The 20538-nt window shown below is 44.2% G+C and overlaps 1 protein-coding gene across 3 annotated transcripts in view; it reads right to left on the minus strand.

Annotated features, from left to right (window-relative positions):
* Positions 1-20538, minus strand: part of LOC129827529 (PH and SEC7 domain-containing protein 2-like) — a 60227-nt gene that overhangs the window by 11082 nt on the left and 28607 nt on the right. For 2 of the 3 annotated variants that reach the window (XM_055888450.1, XM_055888451.1), the window contains exons 4-10: positions 12545-12739; positions 11871-11951; positions 11256-11413; positions 1524-1584; positions 707-797; positions 511-554; positions 97-290 (exon numbers count right to left, since the gene is read on the minus strand). In XM_055888450.1, coding sequence (XP_055744425.1) covers positions 97-290; positions 511-554; positions 707-797; positions 1524-1584; positions 11256-11413; positions 11871-11951; positions 12545-12739 — 824 coding nt within the window. The remainder of the gene's footprint in view (positions 1-96; positions 291-510; positions 555-706; positions 798-1523; positions 1585-11255; positions 11414-11870; positions 11952-12544; positions 12740-20538) is intronic. The other variant, XM_055888449.1, reaches the window with a different exon arrangement.

Below are 20538 nucleotides of genomic sequence, written 5' to 3' on the forward strand. Positions count from 1 at the left end.
AATCCCAATAACTGAAGACTCACGCATTAAGAAATACCATGTGTGTGATTATGTGTGTGTGTGTGTGTGTTTGTGTGTGTTTGTGTGTGTCCTCACTGCGTTTGCCGTCCATGTCTGCGTGGCTTTTGCGGGTCAGGACACCATGTTTATAGGTGACAGCGTTGAGTAGGATGGGGATGGCGATGAAAGGGTTATTGCCATCCGTTACCCTGGCAACCCCCCTCTTCCCCCCTCCCTCACACTGCTCCTCCACCAGCTCTGATAGACTCTTCCTGAACTCCTCTTCCTCACTGCAATACATCAGACATCAGATATAACATAGGACACACACACGCACGTGCACACATGAACAAGCATCACACACACACACACACACACACACACACACACACACACACACACACACACACACACACACACACACACACACACACACACACACACACACACACACACACACACACACACACACACACACACACACACACATACCTGAGAATGGATACTCACATTGCCCATTCAAGCTTCTCGTTCTTTATTGAATTATACAACACCTTAACAGGAAGAGGAAGTAAAGAAATCAAAATGGTGGGAGAGAAAACTCACATTACACCTCATTGTACTGAATGAACTTCAGAGTAATGTCAACTTTGGAATCTGACCAATTATTACATTATCAATATTGTCCTAGCATTGTTGAACACACCTTTAATAGGTCTTTAGGGAAGTCTTTGCCGTCATTTAGGCTATCCAGATTACTGATGAACTGCTGGCAAGACATCTTCTTCCCAATGTTCTGGACAAGAGAAACAAAACCACACAGAGAATTAAAACTAAATACTGTATCTGTTGAGAAACCTTTAAAAATATTGACCACTAGGTGTCAGTGCTGTGCAGTTAGGGCACTAGCTATTCTCATCATCATGCACTATGTGTTGATTGGTTACATTACAGCCACAGATATACTGCATACTGTACATGGAGAGACACAGAAGAGGTTAGTGCTAAAAACCACTTACCACCTACGGAGCAGGACGACCAGAGGTTACACAGAGGTCACACAGAGGACAGACAGAACGCAGGAGGATAGAGGGAATGAGAGGAGAGGAGACGAAAGGAAGGAGAGAGGGAGAGATTGTGAGAGCGCATGTTAAAGTAACACTGGCTAAGAGTTAGTATACTGTGGTATTTAGTAGTAGGAGACAGAAAGAGGAGGCAGAAGGAGACAGAAAGAGGAGGCAGGAGACAGAAAGAGGAGTCAGAAGACAGAAGACAGAAAGAGGCAAAAAAAGTAGGACAGAGCACAGAAGCGAGAGAGAGAGAAAGAAAGAGAGGGGAGCTATGTTGATGCAGCACATCACTTCTAAACAGGTGTTGCCTGGCTTAAGGAGGGGGGGTATTCTTAAAGACAGCCAAGCTAAAAATATAAATACAATGAGTCGACTGCAGTAGGGGGGATCCTGCCTTTACATTGATTTCCATCCATCTCCACAGATTGTAGGTTTGATAACAGAGCTGTACATACGTGTCCATGTAGATCGGTGTTGAGCAGCATTAGGGCGCAGGTTAACGTATGGGCTCCGTCTGTTGGAAGAAGAGAACATATTTTTGAATGTTATCTAAATGTCATGAGTGACTATCTTATATTTTGAAGTCTCAACAATACCTAGCATAATACTTTATAATATGCCATTCAAAATGTGAATGTAAGAAATGTCATGTTTTTTTTATGTTTTTTGGGAGAAACTGGTTGGGGCAGCTCCACCTCACGGGCAAAACCTTTTAGTGGCCTACCTCTTGATGACGAAGAGTAAAATTAGCAGCTCTAATGTTAATGTCCTGCAATTCTACAAATTTAGCCATGGGGCGTAGAGAAATCATTGCAGTTTTAAAGCACAGTTTTGACAATTCTACACATTTTCCCATGTGATGATGAGAAACTTTTTGAAATGTATAGCTAATTTCCAGCAATTCTAAACATTTTCCCATGGGGCAGAGAGAACATTTTGTAGTTTTAAAACTCATTTAATGCATGCGATTCTGCTTACGTCGCCATGGTGCAGAGAGAACATTTTGTAGTTTTAAAACTCATTTAATGCGATTCTGCTCACTTTGCCATGGGGCAGAACTAAAACTTTGCAGTTCTAAAGCGAATTTCCTGCCATTCTACACATTTTGCCATGGGATGGAGAGAATCTTTTTCAGTTTCATAGCTAATTCCACACATTTTGCCATGACTTACAATGCCTTCAAAAAGTATTCACACCCCTTAACTTTTCCCACATTTTGTTCACACACAATACCCCACAATGTCAAAGTGGAATTATGTTTAAAAATAAAAATAAAAAATGAATTAAAAAGGAAAAGTTGAAATGTCTTGAGTCAATAAGTATTGAACCCCTTTGTTATGACTAGCCTAAATAAGTTCAGGAGTAAAACTTTTCTTAAAAAGTCACATATTAAATTGCATGGACTCACTCTGTGCGCAATAATGGTGTTTAACATAATGTTTAATGACTACCTCATCTCTGTACCTCACACATACAATTATTTGTAATGTCCCTCAGTCGCGCAGTGAGTTTCAAACACAGATTCAACCACAATGATCAGGGGGGTTTTCACACCTATTGGTAGATGGGTAAATAAAATTTTAAAAAAGCAGACATTGAATATAGATTTGAGTATGGTGAAGTTATTAATTACACTTTAGATGGTGTATCAATAAACACAGTCACAAATAAGATTCAGGCGTCCTTCCTAACTAAGTTGCCAGAGAAGAAGGAAACCGCTATTTAAAATAGTTAGAGTTTAATAGCAGTGATAGGAGAAAACTGAGAATGGATCAACAACATTGTAGTTACTCCACAATACTAACCTAATTGACAGAGTGAAAAGAAGGAAGCCTGTACAGAATAAAAATATTCCAAAACATGCATCCTGTTTGCAACAAGGCACTAAAGTAAAGAAATCTACTTTTTGTCCTGAATACAAAGCGTTATGTTTGGGGGCAAATCTAACACAACACATCACTGAGTACCAGTCTTCATATTTTCAAGCATTGTGGTGGCTACATCATGTTATGGGTATGCTTGTCATCAGCAATGACTAGGGTGTTTTTTATGATAAAAAGAAACAGAATAGAGGGAAGCACAGGCAAAATCCTAGAGGAAAACCTGGTTCAGTCTGTATTCTAACAGGAAAACTCACCTTTCAGCAGGACAATAACCAAAAATACAAGACCAAATATACACTGGAGTTGCTTACCAAGACAACATTGAATGTCCTAGTTACAGTTTTGACATAAATTGGCTTGGAAATCTGAGAAAGAATTGTAAATGGCTGTCTAGCAATGATCAACATCCAACTTGGCAGAGCTTGAAGAATTTAAAAAAATTATAATTTGCAAATAATGTACAATCCAGGTGTGCAAATCTCTTAGAGACTTACCCAGAAAGACTCACAGCTGTAATCGCTGCCAAAGGTGATGCCAACATGTACTGACTCAGGGGGTTGAATACTTATCTAATCAAGATATATTAGTGTATTATTTGTATCTTTTTTTGTTACAAATTTTTGAATTTGTCTTCCACCATTTTAATCCCACTTTGTAACACAACGGAATGTGGAAAAAGTAAAGGGGTGTGAATACCTTCTGAAGGCGCTGTATGCCATGTTAATATTTTTATTTTATTTTTTATTTCACCTTTATTTAACCAGGTAGGCTAGTTGAGAACAAGTTCTCATTTGCAACTGCGACCTGGCCAAGATAAAGCATAGCAGTGTGAACAGACAACAACACAGAGTTACACATGGAGTAAACAATAGACAAGTCAATAACATGGTAGAAAAAAGAGAATCTATATACAATGTGTGCAAAAGGCATGAGGTAGGCAATAAATCGAATAATTACAATTTAGCAGATTAACACTGGAGTGATAAATCATCAGACGATCATGTGCAAGAAGAGATACTGGTGTGCAAAAGAGCAGAAAAGTAAATAAATAAAAGCAGTATGGGAGTGAGGTAGGTAAATTGGGTGGGTAGTTTACAGATGGACTATGTACAGCTGCAGCGATCGGTTAGCTGCTCGGATAGCAGATTTTTAAAGTTGTTGAGGGAGATAAAAGTCTCCAACTTCAGAGATTTTTGCAATTCGTTCCAGTCGCAGGCAGCAGAGAACTGGAAGGAAAGGCGTCCAAATGAGGTTTTGGCTTTAGGGATGATCAGTGAGATACACCTGCTGGAGCGCGTGCTACGGGTGGGTGTAGCCATCGTGACCAGTGAACTGAGATAATGCGGCACTTTGCCTAGCATAGCCTTGTAGATGACCTGGAGCCAGTGGGTCTGACGACGAACATGTAGCGAGGGCCAGCCGACTAGGGCATACAGGTCGCAGTGGTGGGTCGTATAAGGTGCTTTAGTAACAAAACGGATGGCACTGGGATAAACTGCATCCAGTTTGCTGAGTAGAGTATTGGAAGCTATTTTGTAGATGACATCTCCGAAGTCGAGGATCGGTAGGATAGTCAGTTTTACTAGGGTAAGTTTGGCGGCGTGAGTGAAGGAGGCTTTGTTCCGGAATAGAAAGCCGACTCTAGATTTGATTTTGGATTGGAGATGTTTGATATGAGTCTGGAAGGAGAGTTTGCAGTCTAGCCAGACACCTAGGTACTTATAGATGTCCACATATTCTAGGTCGGAACCGTCCAGGGTGGTGATGCTAGTCGGGCGTGCGGGTGCAGGCAGCGAACGGTTGAAAAGCATGCATTTGGTTTTACTAGCGTTTAAGAGCAGTTGGAGGCCACGGAAGGAGTGTTGTATGGCATTGAAGCTCGTTTGGAGGTTAGAGAGCACAGTGTCCAGGGAAGGGCCGGAAGTATACAGAATGGTGTCGTCTGCGTAGAGGTGGATCAGGGAATCGCCCGCAGCAAGAGCAACATCATTGATGTATACAGAGAAAAGAGTCGGCCCGAGAATTGAACCCTCTGGTACCCCCATAGAGACTGCCAGAGGACCGGACAACATGCCCTCCGATTTGACACACTGAACTCTGTCTGCAAAGTAGTTGGTGAACCAGGCAAGGCAGTCATTAGAAAAACCGAGGCTATTGAGTCTGCCGATAAGAATATGGTGATTGACAGAGTCGAAAGCCTTGGCCAGGTCGATGAAGACGGCTGCACAGTAATGTCTTTTATCGATGGCGGTTATGATATTGTTTAGTACCTTGAGCGTGGCTGAGGTGCACCCGTGACCGGCTCGGAAACCGGATTGCACAGCGGAGAAGGTACGGTGGGATTCGAGATGGTCAGTGATCTGTTTGTTGACTTGGCTTTCGAAGACCTTAGCTAGGCAGGGCAGGATGGATATAGGTCTGTAACAGTTTGGGTCCAGGGTGTCTCCCCCTTTGAAGAGGGCTTTCCAATCCTTGGGGATCTCAGATGATACGAAGGAGAGGTTGAACAGGCTGGTAATAGGGGGTGCGACAATGGCAGCGGACAGTTTCAGAAATAGGGGGCCCAGATTGTCAAGCCCAGCTGATTTGTATGGGTCCAGGTTTTCCAGCTCTTTCAGAACATCTGCTATCTGGATATGGGTAAAGGAGAAGCTGGGGAGGCTTGGGCGAGTAGCAGCGGGGGGGGGCGGGGCTGTTGGCCAAGGTTGGAGTCGCCAGGTGGAAGGCATGGCCAGCCATTGAGAAATGTTTGTTGAAGTTTTCGATTATCACGGACTTATCAGTGGTGACCGTGTTATCTAGCCTCAGTGCAGTGGGCAGCTGGGAGGAGGTGCTCTTGTTTTCCATGGACTTTACAGTATCCCAGAACTTTTTGGAGTTAGAGCTACAGGATGCAAATTTCTGCTTGAAAAAGCTGGCCTTTGCTTTCCTGACTGACTGCGTGTATTGGTGCCTGACTTCCCTGAACAGTTGCATATCGCGGGGGCTCTTCGATGCTATTGCAGTTCGCCACAGGATGTTTTTGTGCTGGTCGGGGGCAGTCAGGTCTGGAGTGAACCAAGGGCTATATCTGTTCTTGGTTCTGCATTTTTTGAACGGAGCATGCTTGTCTAATATGGTGAGGAAGTAACTTTTAAAGAATGACCAGGCATCCTCAACTGACGGGATGAGGTCAATATCCTTCCAGGGTACCCGGGCCAGGTCGATTAGAAAGGCCTGCTCGCAGAAGTGTTTCAGGGAGCGTTTGACAGTGATGTCGTTTGACCGTGGACCCGTGGCGGATACAGGCAATGAGGCAGTGATCGCTGAGATCTTGATTGAAGACAGCAGAGGTGTATTTGGAGGGCAAGTTGGTCAGGATAATGTATATTAGGGTGCCCATGTTTACGGATTTAGGGTTGTACCTGGTGGGTTCCTTAATGATTTGTGTGAGATTGAGGGCATCAAGCTTAGATTGTAGGACTGCCGGGGTGTTAAGCATATCCCAGTTTAGGTCACCTAACAGAACAAACTCTGAAGCTAGATGGGGAGCGATCAATTCACAGATGGTGTCCAGGGCACAGCTGGGAGCTGAGGGGGGTCGGTAGCAGGCGGCAACAGTGAGAGACTTATTTCTGGAGAGATTAATTTTTAAAATTAGAAGTTCGAACTGTTTGGGCATAGACTTGGAAAGTATGACAGAACTTTGCAGGCTATCTCTGCAGTAGATTGCAACTCCTCCCCCTTTGGCAGTTCTATCTTGACGGAAAGTGTTATAGTTGGGTATGGAAATCTCAGAGTTTTTGGTGGCCTTCCTAAGCCAGGATTCAGACACGGCAAGGACATCAGGGTTGGCAGAGTGTGCTAAAGCGGTGAGTAAGGCAAACTTGGGGAGGAGGCTTCTGATGTTGACATGCATGAGGCCAAGGCTTTTTCGATCACAGAAGTCAACAAATGAGGGTGACTGGGGACATGCAGGGCCTGGGTTTACCTCCACATCACCCGAGGAACAGAGGAGTAGTAGGATGAGGGTGCGGCTACAGGCTATCAAAACTGGTCGCCTAGAGCGTTGGGGACAAGGAATAAAAGGAGCAGATTTATGGGCGTGGTAGAATAGATTCTGGGCATAATGTGCAGACCAGGGTATGGTGGGGCACGGGTACAGCGGAGGCAAGCCCAGGCACTGGGTGATGATAAGAGAGGTTGTATCTCTGGACATGCTGGTCTCAATGGGTGAGGTCACCGCATGTGTGGGGGGTGGGACAAAGGAGGTATCAGAGGTACGGAGAGTGGAACTACGGGGTCCATTGCAAACCAAAACAATGATAACTAGCCTGAACAACAGTATGTAAGGCATATTGATATTAGAGAGAGACATACAATAAGGCATAAAGTGATTGCAGGTCATGATTGGGAGAGCTAGCTAAAACAGCAGGTGAAATAACAGCAGCTAGTCAGCTAACACAGCAACAGAAGGTAAAAATGGCGACGACTGGGCAGAGAGGGTCGGATTAACTACACACAGATCCTGAGTTAAGGCACAGAGCCGACAGATAAAACACAAATAAACAGAATGGAGTACCGTGAATTAATGGACAGTCAAGCAGGCATCAGCTATGTAGCCAAGTGATCATAGTGTCCAGGGGGCAGCCGTAGATGGAGTAGTGAGGCCTCCACTAAGCTAGCACGCGTTTAAAGTTAGTAGCCCGGGGGGGTGGTCTGCTCAGACGGAGGGGGTCTGCTCAGATGGAGGCCGGTTGAGGGCACCGGTTGAGGGCACGTCTGCAAACCAGACGTGGTCGTGTCGACAGAGAATCCAAGCCGGATAGCGATGGCGAAAGAGAGGTTGTGAATTGTAGAATTGTGTTTGCTAACTGGTGCTAGCTTCCTGGCTGCGCTAGCTGCAAGATAAGCTAGCAGTTAGCAGACCGGGGCAGGCAAGTTAGCCTTTGGGGGACGTCGCAATGGGGGGGAAGTCTGTTTTTGCCTCTTCGTGCGGTGACGTCGATAGACCAGTCGTGGAATTAGTAGGGTTCCAGGTAGCTCTAGGTAGCTAACAGGCCTAGTAGGTTAGCAGAATGGGCCTTCAGCGGGCGTCACGCCTGAGGGGCCTGTTGGAGTCCCCGGGCAGATTATGTCGGTATTCCAGTCATAGAGGATAGGCGGGGTTCCGTGCTCCGTACCGGCAGTAAATGGGTCCGGGTCTTGTAGCCCAGGAGTGGGCTTCAGTGGTAGCACAGGGGCCCTAGCTTCAGGCTAATTAGCTTCAGGCTAATTGGTGCCTGCTCCGGTGCCTGCTCCGGGATGGAGACGCTAGCCAGGAGTGGTCACCCGGGATTGTGGTTAGCTAGTTGCGAAGATCCAGATGAAAATGTTCAGAGTTTGCGGTAGGAATCCGGGGATATGGAGAGAAATAGGTCCGTTATGCTCTGGTTTTAGTCACGTTGTTCGAACTAGCGAGAGCTTTCCGAGCTAAAGGTTAGCTGATGACCGCTAGCAATGGTTTGCTAACTGATAGCTGGTAGGCAGTTAGCTGGCTATCTTCAGTAGATGGATTCCAGATCAGAAGTAAATAGAAATACTTTAGAAAAAAGCAGATCCACGCCACATTGGGTGAGGCGGGTTGCAGTTGAGTATTTAGAAGTTGAGGTTTAAGAAAGTATTTTTAAAAGATATGCGAAGAAAAAGATGTAAAAAGATATATACAAGGGACACGGGATACGGGACACGACAGGACAAAGACGTCTACACTGCTACGCCGTCTTGGAATATGTTATCTGAGTGAGCGTGACAAACAAAGTAAATTTGGACCCCCTGGAAGTCAGGGCCACGTGCCTTGCATAGCCGGTCAGTAATTGGGCAATGATTACTACAAGGTTTAGATTGCTGGCTAGACTAACTTACCTAGTAATCTATAAAACTGACATGGGGTAATTGAGTGACTGTCAGTGATTGAGATAACAAGAAAAAAAACTACTTGTGCACTACCAAGTGTTTAAATTGCACCTTGTGTGTTTTACTATTCTGACTTCCTAAAAAAAGGAAAGGGGGTCAGGGCCCCCTAGCGGCCATGAGTCCCTAAGCGTATTCTTATGTCGCTTAGTGGCAAGACCCGGCACTGGTTTTTCATTCAAGGCAACAAAGCTGTTATCGTCTTGTGATGGAAAATGTTATGTTTGTGCTTTTCTAACAACCAATTTCTGTGTTCACGCGAGTGATTGATTGAACGAGTCTTCACTATCAGTATCTGCAATATGACAGTACGACCAGACCCTTGTTTTGAGAACGAAAGATATCTCAGTTTCAAGGTCTCAGTTTAGAGAGAAGTCTCATGAGGTACTGGCATGAACCAGTATTGGTCGGTCACATGAATGAAGCAAACGTTAATGATGAATTCATTATGAATGATGAATAAGCTACAGTCGTATGAAAAAGTTTGGGCACCCCTGACAATTTCCATGTTTTCCCTTTATAAATAATTGTGTGTTTGGATCAGCAATTTCATTTTGATCTATCAAATAACTGATGGACACAGTAATATTTCAGTAGTGAAATTAGGTTTATTGGATTAACAGAAAATGTGCAATATGCATCAAAACAAAATTAGACAGGTGCATAAATTTGGGCACCCCAATAAAAAAAATCACATCAATATTTGTTACAGCCTCCTTTTGCTAAAATAACAGCCTCTAGATGCTTCCCATAGCCTCTAATGAGTGTCTGGATTCTGGATGAAGGTATTTCGGAACATTCCTCCTTACAAAACATCTCCAGTTCAGTTAGGTTTGATGGTTGCCGAGCATGGACAGCCCGCTTCAAATCATCCCACAGATTCTCAATGATATTCAGGTCTGGAGACTGGGATGGCCATTCCAGAACATTGTACTTGTTCCTCTGCATAAATGCCCGGGTAGATTTTGAGCAGTGTTTTGGGTCGTTGTCTTGTTGAAATATCCAGCGCCGGCGTAACTTCAACTTTGTGACTGATTCTTCAACATTATTCCCAAGAATCTGCTGATATTGAGTGGAATCCATGCGACCCTCAACTTTAACAAGATTCCCAGTACCGGCACTGGCCACACAGCCCCACAGCATGATGGAACCCCCACCAAATTTGACTGTGGGTAGCAAGTGTTTTTCTTGGAACGCTGTGTTCTTTTGCCGCCATGCATAACGTCCCTTGTTATGACCAAATAACTCAATCTTTGTTTCATCAGTCCACAGCACCTTATTCCAAAATGAAGCTGGCTTGTCCAAATGTGCGTTTGCATACCTCAAGCGACTCTGTTTGTGGCGTGTGCAGAAAAGGCTTCTTCTGCATCACTCTCCCAAACAGCTTCTCCTTGTGCAAAGTGCGCTGAATTGTTGAACGATGCACAGTGACACCATCTGCAGCAAGATGATGTTGTAGGTCTTTGGAGGTGGTCTGTGGGCTGTTTTTGACCGTTCTCACCATCCTTCGCCTTTGCCTCTCCGATATTTTACTTGGCCTGCCACTTCTGGCCTTAACAAGAACTGTGCCTGTGGTCTTCCATTTCCTCACTATGTTCCTCACAGTGGACACTGACAGCTTAAATCTCTGCGATAGCTTTTTGTAGCCTTCCTCTAAACCATAATGTTGAACAATCTTTGTTTTCAGGTCATGTGAGAGTTGTTTTGAGGCCCCGATGTTGCCACTCTTCAGAGGAGAGTCAAAGAGAACAACAACTTGCAATTGGCCACCTTAAATACCTTTTCTCATGATTGGATGAACTTGTCTATGAAGTTCAAGGCTGAATGAGCTCACCAAACCAATTGTGTGTTCCAATTAATCAGTGCTAAGTAGTTACAGGTATTCAAATCAACAGAATGACAAGGGTGCCCACATTTTTGCATATCCTATTTTTCACATCTGATTTAATTTCATACAACTTAATATTGCTACACTAAACATCTTTGTCTGGACAATACCCCAGTACTCAGCTTTTATTAGAAAATGAATGGCATGCCACTGTGATCATTTTCTGTGACGACAGAGTAAATTGATATGCTGCCTCAGAGGGGTGCCCAAACTTTTTCATACGACTGTATATGATGCAAATATAACTTGTCTGCAGTATATAAGAGAACTAACTAACAGGACTGCCCCGGAGAGCTCCTGATCGACATGTGTACTTGGTGCATTGAGTTGGTTGGAACCTCTCCAGTGTGCTGATAATAAAGAATGATTCATAAAAAATTGACTTTGAGTGTCCCTGTGTAGAATGTCCAAGACAGTCTTCATCCTCATCCTCATCATAGTCTTCCCAAGCCTCCCCAACACCCTAATTATAATCATCATCACCATCATCTTCTTCATCATTATCATTCCGTTCGGATATGTCCTTTCCTTCGGGGGCGAGGGCTGTGGGGTTGCAGACACAGAACCTCTTAGAGAAGTGGACCAGGATCCTCTCTCTCTCCTGGGTCTCACCCATCAGAGGAAAGGCTTGCAGGAAGTTCCTGAGAATTAGGTCAAAGACCAACGAGTGAGAAGGCAGTATTGTTTTCGGGCTAGAATGCAGAGTGTATCTGTCCGTACAGTGATATAGGCCATAAGCTACAGTCTCCATTTCTAGGCTTACTCTCATTTCTTTTTTAAATTGATAATGGCGTCGTATGAGTGAGGCTAAAGTAGATTAGTACAATACAATGCAGTGCACATTCAGTCAGTGTAAACTCAGTGTAAGTGTGGTTCACCACTCCCAATACAAACATGTTCATTTACTCTGGATATCTGCATTCTGTGGTTTAATACATGCATTCAAGACAGTCCCAAATCATGGCATACAGTATTCCAGGAGGTGACAGTTGACTGTATAGCAAAATAGAGGCACACTACAGCTCTATACTCAGAGAAATCAGTGTTAGGCTAATGTGTTGTGAGCAGTGCTGTGAGAATAGTGCTGACTGGGCTTACCTCAGGGCCTTGTCCAATGACAGATCAGAGAAGTCAAAGAAGCTGAGGTACTCTGACGCCACCAGCTGGCTGAACTCATTACTGCATCATGGACAGAGAGAGAAGGGATGGGGGAGGGAGAGCGAGAGAGGGGTAAAGAGAAGGGAGGGACGGGGAGCGATAGAAAGAAAGAAAGAGAGAGAGAGAGAGAGAGAGAAAGAGAGAGAGAGAGAGAGAGAGAGAGAAAGAGAGAGAGAGAAAGAGAGAGAGAGCGAGAGAGAAAAAGAAAGATTGATATGAAGTTCAAGATGATACAAAATACAATATAAAGACTGTGAGACATGCATGTGTATCAGTGACTAACTGAATGACTGTGTGTGTGTGTGTGTGTGTGTGTGTGTGTGTGTGTGTGTGTGTGTGTGTGTGTGTGTGTGTGTGTGTGTGTGTGTAGTCTTGTTTGTGTAGTCTTGTTTGTGTGGTCTTGTGTGTGTTTGGTCTTGTGTGTGTTTGGTCTTGTGTGTGTGTGTGTGTGTGTGTGTGTGTGTGTGTGTGTGTGTGTGTGTGTGTGTGTAGTCTTGTTTGTGTGGTCTTGTGTGTGTTTGGTCTTGTGTGTGTTTGGTCTTGTGTGTGTTTGGTCTTGTGTGTGTGTGGGGGGTGTGTGTGGGGGGGGGGTGGGTGTATGCCTGAAACCCCACTTCTTTCCCAGGTGGCGTGCCACATCGCAGCGTTTGAAGCCCTCCAGGTAGAACAGGCGCTTGGCAAGGCGTTTGGCGGCGTTACATTCGGCACGGCAACTGTTGGCCAGGGTGTCCGTGCTGCCTCTCTCCAGCTGCTCCAGACCGCTTAGCTCCGAGTCCGAGTCCGACAGCACGTCAGTGACGTTGGTATCACTGAGGAGGACACACACAGGGACATTCAGAAATTAGGACAGACACTCTCCACTTGATAACTGTGGACATTGCAACATGTGAGGTTGGCATTGTTGAGAACACAACACACACATACAGATCTCTGTGGACCAACCAACATGACAGCCTTAGTGAGCTGATAGTATGGCACCTGCCTGCCTCACAGAACAGTGCCCTAGCAGGACCACTGACTGGCAGTCATTGGGAGCTATAAACTCCAATTTCAAGACTCTTAATGACATAATGTCCTCTAAAGAAAAAACAGTCCATTTCATTAAACAAGAATAAACAAATAGGTACGATAATAAATATATGAATGTGTGATATTCTATCAACATGAAAGTTACATGGCAAATTAGATACGATTTTTCTCATATAACCCTGATTCAATAATAAAAATCCCCTGAAGACACATAAAGATAGAATATCTGAGACAGAGTCCTTATATCTCTCTATCCCTCTAACCAAAAACACATAAAACATCCTAAACAAACAGTACTGAAATAGTAGTAAAAACAAACGTCAATGGCCTCAATACCAGACCAGACCAGGTGTGCTGGTCGACCCTATCATTTTAAGTGTCTCTTTGATATTGTCAACATTCTCTCTATAAATGATACGGATTGTTCTGCATAATCTAATTAGAGCAATTTCATTCATTCCTACATTCAATACGCCTTCGCACGTTAATGTGTTGGTTGCCGTGGATACAACGGGCGGCGGAACCCGGTGTCCTAGGAGGAGAGACGGCAGGCGCAATTACTACCCCTCCCAGGTTGATGTCTCCTACATCACAATTACCCACAATCCTCACTGCAGGCAACAACGTGCCTTGAGCACAAGCCTCGCACAAGGATGGAACTATGCCCAAACGAGAATAGGTACTCATACCTCCCTCTGTACAAGGATGGAACTATCCCCAAACGAGAATAGGTACTCATACCTCCCTCTGTACAAGGATGGAACTATCCCCAAACGAGAATAGGTACTCATACCTCCCTCTGTACAAGGATGGAACTATCCCTAAACGAGAATAGGTACTCATACCTCCATCTGTACAAGGATGGAACTATCCCCAAACGAGAATAGGTACTCATACCTCCCTCTGTACAAGGATGGAACTATCCCCAAACGAGAATAGGTACTCATACCTCCCTCTGTACAAGGATGGCACTATCCCTAAACGAGAATAGGTACTCATACCTCCCTCTGTACAAGGAAGATGGATGGAACTATCCCCAAACGAGAATAGGTACTCATACCTCCCTCTGTACAAGGAAGATGGATGGAACTATCCCCAAACGAGAATAGGTACTCATACCTCCCTCTGTACAAGGATGGCACTATCCCTAAACGAGAATAGGTACTCATACCTCCCTCTGTACAAGGAAGATGGATGGAACTATCCCCAAACAAGAATAGGTACTCATACCTCCCTCTGTACAAGGAAGATGTACTCTTCTTCATCCAGCTGAACACAGACGAGGAGCTATCAACAAAATAATTGCTCTCCCTGCATTCTATTCATCATTATCTTTCATATGCATGTGCAATTACTGCCCTTCCCAGTTTGATGTCACAATTACTCACAACCCTCAACTAGGCAACAGCATGCAATGAGCACAAGCCTCACACTATCGCCAAAAGATGTCCAAACCTGCCCCTTTAAATCTTCATATCTTACAGATGCATTTCCCTAGCCTACTCTCCACGTTGGCCACCATGCCTAATCCTAATCACATTTCTGTTCACAAAAGAATTGTCGATCTACTGAATAATGAACAACTCGTGCCAGCCTGGGAGTCACCGCAATCCAGGGGCCCCCAGTGAAGACATACAATGTCCATCAAATGCACAACACACAGTCCTAAATTGAACCCTATTCCCTATAGTACTTTTGACCAAGGCCATTTAGAACAAAGACACTGACTCACAGCCACTGGCATTCAATATGGATTTGGACCCTTGATCTTTATCTTGGATGAAGTGAACTACAGTACAGTTCCATGTACCTTTCATTGTAACTATTATGCATATGAGAAGTCATGAGTAGATTTCCCCTGAATAGTAAGCTCATTTAAAAGTGAATCGTGTCTGTGTGTGTGTGTGTGTGCGTGTGTGTGTCTGTGTGTGTGAGCCCATACTTAGAGCATGAGACAGCATGTCTGTGACTCACATGGTAATCTCTCTCTCAGTTGTGCTGTGTGCCATCCAACCCTAGACCAGCAAGGGTGTGTCGGGTGAAGGGCATGAGGGCTCTGTCTGTGTCTGTCTGTCTGTCTGTCTGTCTGTCTGTCTGTCTGTCTGTCTGTCTGTCTGTCTGTCTGTCTGTCTGTCTGTCTGTCTGTCTGTCTGTCTGTCTGTCTGTGTGTGTGTGTGTGTGTGTGTGTGTGTGTGTGTGTGTGTGTGTGTGTGTGTGTGTGTGTGTGTGTGTGTGTGTGTGTGTGTGTGTGTGTGTGTGTGTGTGTGTGTGTGTGTGTGTGTGTGTGTGAGTGAGTGTCTGAGTGTGTGTGTCTGTGTGTATGTGTCTGTGTGTTTGTGTTAGAAAAAGGGGTGAGTGTGCATGTTATTTATAAGTAGGGGTGTGTGTGTCTGTGTGTTTCATAACTGAGGCTTGTAGCTATACGCGCAATCACTGGCATCTCTGTGCAATGTCTTGATGGAATAATACCAAGGACTCAGCATTAAGCGATCCAACACAACACCAGTCTAATACACCACTGGATCATCCATAACCTACTGCCCCTCAGTCTCATTCTGTTATTCAAACCCTAACACTTCTAAAATAACACAGCATTCACTGATGCTGCACTACAGTATACTGCCGTGACAATACAGTATGCTGCTGTAACAATACAGTATACTGCCTTGACACTACAGTATACTGCCGTGACAATACAGTATACTGCCGGGACACTACAGTATATTGCCGTGACAATACAGTATACTGCCGTGACAATACAGTATACTGCCTTGACACTACAGTATACTGCCGTGACAATACAGTATACTGCTGTAACAATACAGTATACTGCCTTGACAATACAGTATACTGCCTTGACACTACAGTATACTGCCGTGACAATACAGTATACTGCTGTAACAATACAGTATACTGCCTTGACACTACAGTATACTGCCGTGACAATACAGTATACTGCTGTAACAATACAGTATACTGCCTTGACACTACAGTATACTGCCGTGACAATACAGTATACTGCCGTGACAATACAGTATGCTGCTGTAACAATACAGTATACTGCCTTGACACTACAGTATACTGCCGTGACAATACAGTATACTGCCGGGACACTACAGTATATTGCCGTGACAATACAGTATACTGCCGTGACAATACAGTATACTGCCTTGACACTACAGTATACTGCCGTGACAATACAGTATACTGCTGTAACAATACAGTATACTGCCTTGACAATACAGTATACTGCCTTGACACTACAGTATACTGCCGTGACAATACAGTATACTGCTGTAACAATACAGTATACTGCCTTGACACTACAGTATACTGCCGTGACAATACAGTATACTGCTGTAACAATACAGTATACTGCCTTGACACTACAGTATACTGCCGTGACAATACAGTATACTGCCGTGACAATACAGTATGCTGCTGTAACAATACAGTATACTGCCTTGACACTACAGTATACTGCCGTGACAATACAGTATACTGCCGGGACACTACAGTATATTGCCGTGACAATACAGTATACTGCCGTGACAATACAGTATACTGCCGTGACAATACAGTATACTGCCGTGACACTACAGTATACTGCCGTGACACTACAGTATACTGCTGTGACAATACGGTATACTGCCGTGACAATACAGTATACTGCCGGGACACTACAGTATATTGCCGTGACAATACAGTATACTGCCGTGACAATAACTGATAAAGACATAGGAATTATAGTCACTTTTTTTTTAAAGGAAACAGAGCAGCTTGTTAATTCCTAGGGGCATGTTGAACCACGTTGTTGCCAGTCTCCCATGAGAGTGAGCCACATGTAGCAAGGTCAACAGAGACGGTTCAAATGTATTGATCCACGTTACAAACCCATTATAAACTGACCAAAGTTCCAACCATACAGATAATTCATTGTAACGTTTTTTTACACGACATAGTCAATTAGCTTTTCTCAAACGTATGGTAATTATACTTCAAGTAGCCACATTTTTCATGATAGTGTTATTAAACTGATTAGTGGCAAATCCATGCTTTAGTTGATTTGCAACTGCTGTCAAAACTGTTCCGCTCAATATTGTAATTGCAAATACAGCACACACTCCCGTTTATTCTGAGTCTGACTGACACAAGAAACTTCAGAACAACTTAACTGTGGGCGAAACCATAAAAAAAACTTACAGAAGTTCGAGAAGCAAGTCGAAATGACAGTCATATTCCTCTTTCCACATTTTCTCTCCCGCGTTCGAGGATGGGAATCAGTGTCAAGGAGCGCACGGCATTATCAGCGGTGTTGGATAAAATCCGGCATTAGTCTTTGGCGGTATTTACCCAGAGGCTTAAACAATCAGATTTTCGTCAGTCTTTTCCAACACAAACGGGACTGGAAGCCGTGCATGGTTATTACCCCGTTTAAGAGCACATAACTATCTAACTATAGTGTTTGTAGCCTACAGCCTTTCCCCACAGTGTGAATGGATATTAGATTTTTCCCTTGAAGGTTCTTGGAAGTCTCCCTCAAAAAAGAATGTGAGGGGCGGAGCGACAGACCACACAATCTACTGAATTATGTTCCTAAATCTTGTTAGTACGCACTCACTTCGATGATCATTCAGGTCTGTACATAACCCATTACGCCACTCCCTCCCTGGTCTTTTCCGACGGTTGCTAGGGTGTGATGCAAAGAAAAGCCCGTTTTCTTTTGGCCTAAGGCCCAGAAACCACATAGTTAACATAACTCTTCAGAATATCAGTCATATTCTAAAAATGTGTCATATGATCATATTCAAAGGTAGGTCCACTTCTACCCTACAGCTATGTTAATTTCCCTCTACAGTGCATTCGGAAAGTTTTCAGACCTTTTTCTACATTTTGTTACGTTACAGCCTTATTCTAAAGTTAATTGAATCGTTTTTTCCCCTGATCAATCGACATACAATATCCCATAATGACAAAGCAAAAACAGTTTTTTTTTCAAATTATTGCACATTTATAAAATTAAATTAAAACTTAAATTAAATATTTACATAAGTATTCAGACCCTTTACTCAGTACTTTGTTGAAGCACCTTTGGCAGCAATTACAGCCTCGAATCTTCTTGGGTATGACGTTACAAGCTTGGCACACCTGTATTTGGGGAGTTTCTCCCATTCTTTTCTGCAGATCCTCTCAAGCTCTGTCGGGTTGGAATGGGAGTGTCACTGCACAGCTATTTTCAGGACTCTCCAGAGATGTTCGACCAGGTTTAAGTCCGGGCTCTGGCTGGGCTACTCAAGAATATTCAGAGACTTGTCCTGAAGCCAGTCCTGCGTGGATTTTGCTGTGTGCTTAGGTTTGTTGTCCTGTTGGAAGGTGAACCGTAACCCCAGTCGGAGTTCCTGAGCGCTCCGGAGTAGATTTTCATCAATGATCTCTCTATACCTTGCTCCGTTCATCTTTCCCTCGATCCTGACTAGTCCCCCAGCCCCTGCCGCTGAAAAACATCCCCACAGCATGCTGCTGCTACCACTATGCTTCCCCGTAGGGATGGTATTGGCCAGGTGATGAGCGGTGCCTGGTTTCCTCCAGATGTGACGCTTGGCATTCAGGCCAAAGATTCCAATCTTGGTTTGATCAGACGAGAGAATCTTGTTTATCATGGTCTAAGAGTCTTTAGGCGCCTTTTTGGCTAACTCCAAGCTGGCTGTCATGTGCCTTTTACTGAGGAGTGGCTTCCGTCTTGCCTATCTACCACAAAGGCCTATAGCTTGGTTTTTGCTCTGACATGCACTGTCAACTGTGGGATCTTATATAGACAGGTGTGTGCCTTTCCAAATCACGTGCAATCAATTGAATTTACCACAGATGTACTTCAATCAAGTTGTAGAAACATTTCAAGGACGATCAATGGAAACACAATGCACCAGAGCTCAATTTGGCGTTTCATAGCAAAGGGTCTGAATAATTATGTAAATAAGGTATTTCAGTTTTTCAGTATTTCAACATTTCTAACAACCTGTTTTCACTTTGTCATTATGGGGTATTGTGATGTCATTATGGGGTATTATGTGTAGATTGATGAGGAAAACGATTAATTTAATCAATTTCAGAATATTTCTGTAACGTAACAAAATATGGAAAAAGGGAAGGGGTCTGAATACTTTCTGAATGCACTGTATTTGGCCCTAGTGTTGTGTATTGTGTTGCCAACCATCTCTGACTTACCCTCCAAAAGCAGAAGAAGATGTGGAAGGGTGGCATTGTGATAGGTATAGATGACTGGCACACACACACACACACACACACACACACACACACACACACACACACACACACACACACACACACACACACACACACACACACACACACACACACACAGTGGCAGATATTAATCATCTACTCTGACACATCAATACATACTCCCTCTGTTTTTAAATTCCTCCTTCCCCCTTCCCCCTTCTAATCTTGAGGAATCATGGAGACAAAAATAAAGTGACAAGGGGAGGACAAACAGACAGAGGAGGGGAGAGAGGGAGGTGGGGGATAGAGAGACTGATAAGGTAGGACAAAGAGAAGAGAATAGGCACCTGGGACCCTTATCTAGACTAGACCTTATAGACAGCCATTGAAAGCTCGACAGCCATGATGTGACACCACAATAGGCCCTTATCACTAAACTAGCAGGAGACAGGATGTTGTCATCAACATTGTGATGCAAGTCACTGACAAGGATTCTAGTGAAGAATATGTTTATATAAGGCAGACGGGTCTCACAGAGTTTCAGCCCCCCAGCTCTATCTGACTTCTCAAATGGCCATCACATTCTAACATTTCACTGACATCAGCATTCCTTTCTAGCAGGCATCATAGGCCCGTGAACTCAATCATGACGTCAAACGATTGCAACGCAACCTCCAAAAGGAATATTTTGGAGTCTGGGTTGAACGTTTATGACATATTTATGAGCTCTCACTCCAAATGTAAAATACACTCCTGCAACCTCTAGAAGAACACCATAGGAACAGTAACAATTGGATACAATAGTCTTCGACTGTTTTGTTCTAGTTGATCAATGACGTAGGGTCTGGAGAAAAATATACGTAATAAATGTCCTCTCAGTCAATGGCATCGAGTGATACAGTCGATGTACGTATAACATGGCAAAAAATACAAAGGCAGCTAAAAATGTATGTAAATAAATCCAGTGAAATTATTTGGTGGGATTTAAGTATCTGCCAGCCAGGTCACCCGTGATACAAGTCAGTATTCGACGTCCATCCATGTCTGAGGACATCGGGAGATGACGTGAAAACTGTCCACTAGGGGCAACAGTGAGCGCTGTTACAATCTAGTAGGTTTCATTGTGGATGGGGATGGTGGATGGTGGATGGTGGACGGTGGACGGTGGACGGTGGACGGTGGACGGTGGACGGTGGACGGTGGACGGTGGACGGTGGACGGTGGACGGTGGACGGTGGACGGTGGACGGTGGACGGTGGACGGTGGACGGTGGACGGTGGACGGTGGACGGTGGACGGTGGACGGTGGACGGTGGACGGTGGACGGTGGACGGTGG

Source organism: Salvelinus fontinalis, chromosome 29 (genome assembly GCF_029448725.1).
Source record: "Salvelinus fontinalis isolate EN_2023a chromosome 29, ASM2944872v1, whole genome shotgun sequence".
Classification (NCBI taxonomy): Eukaryota; Metazoa; Chordata; class Actinopteri; order Salmoniformes; family Salmonidae; genus Salvelinus; species Salvelinus fontinalis.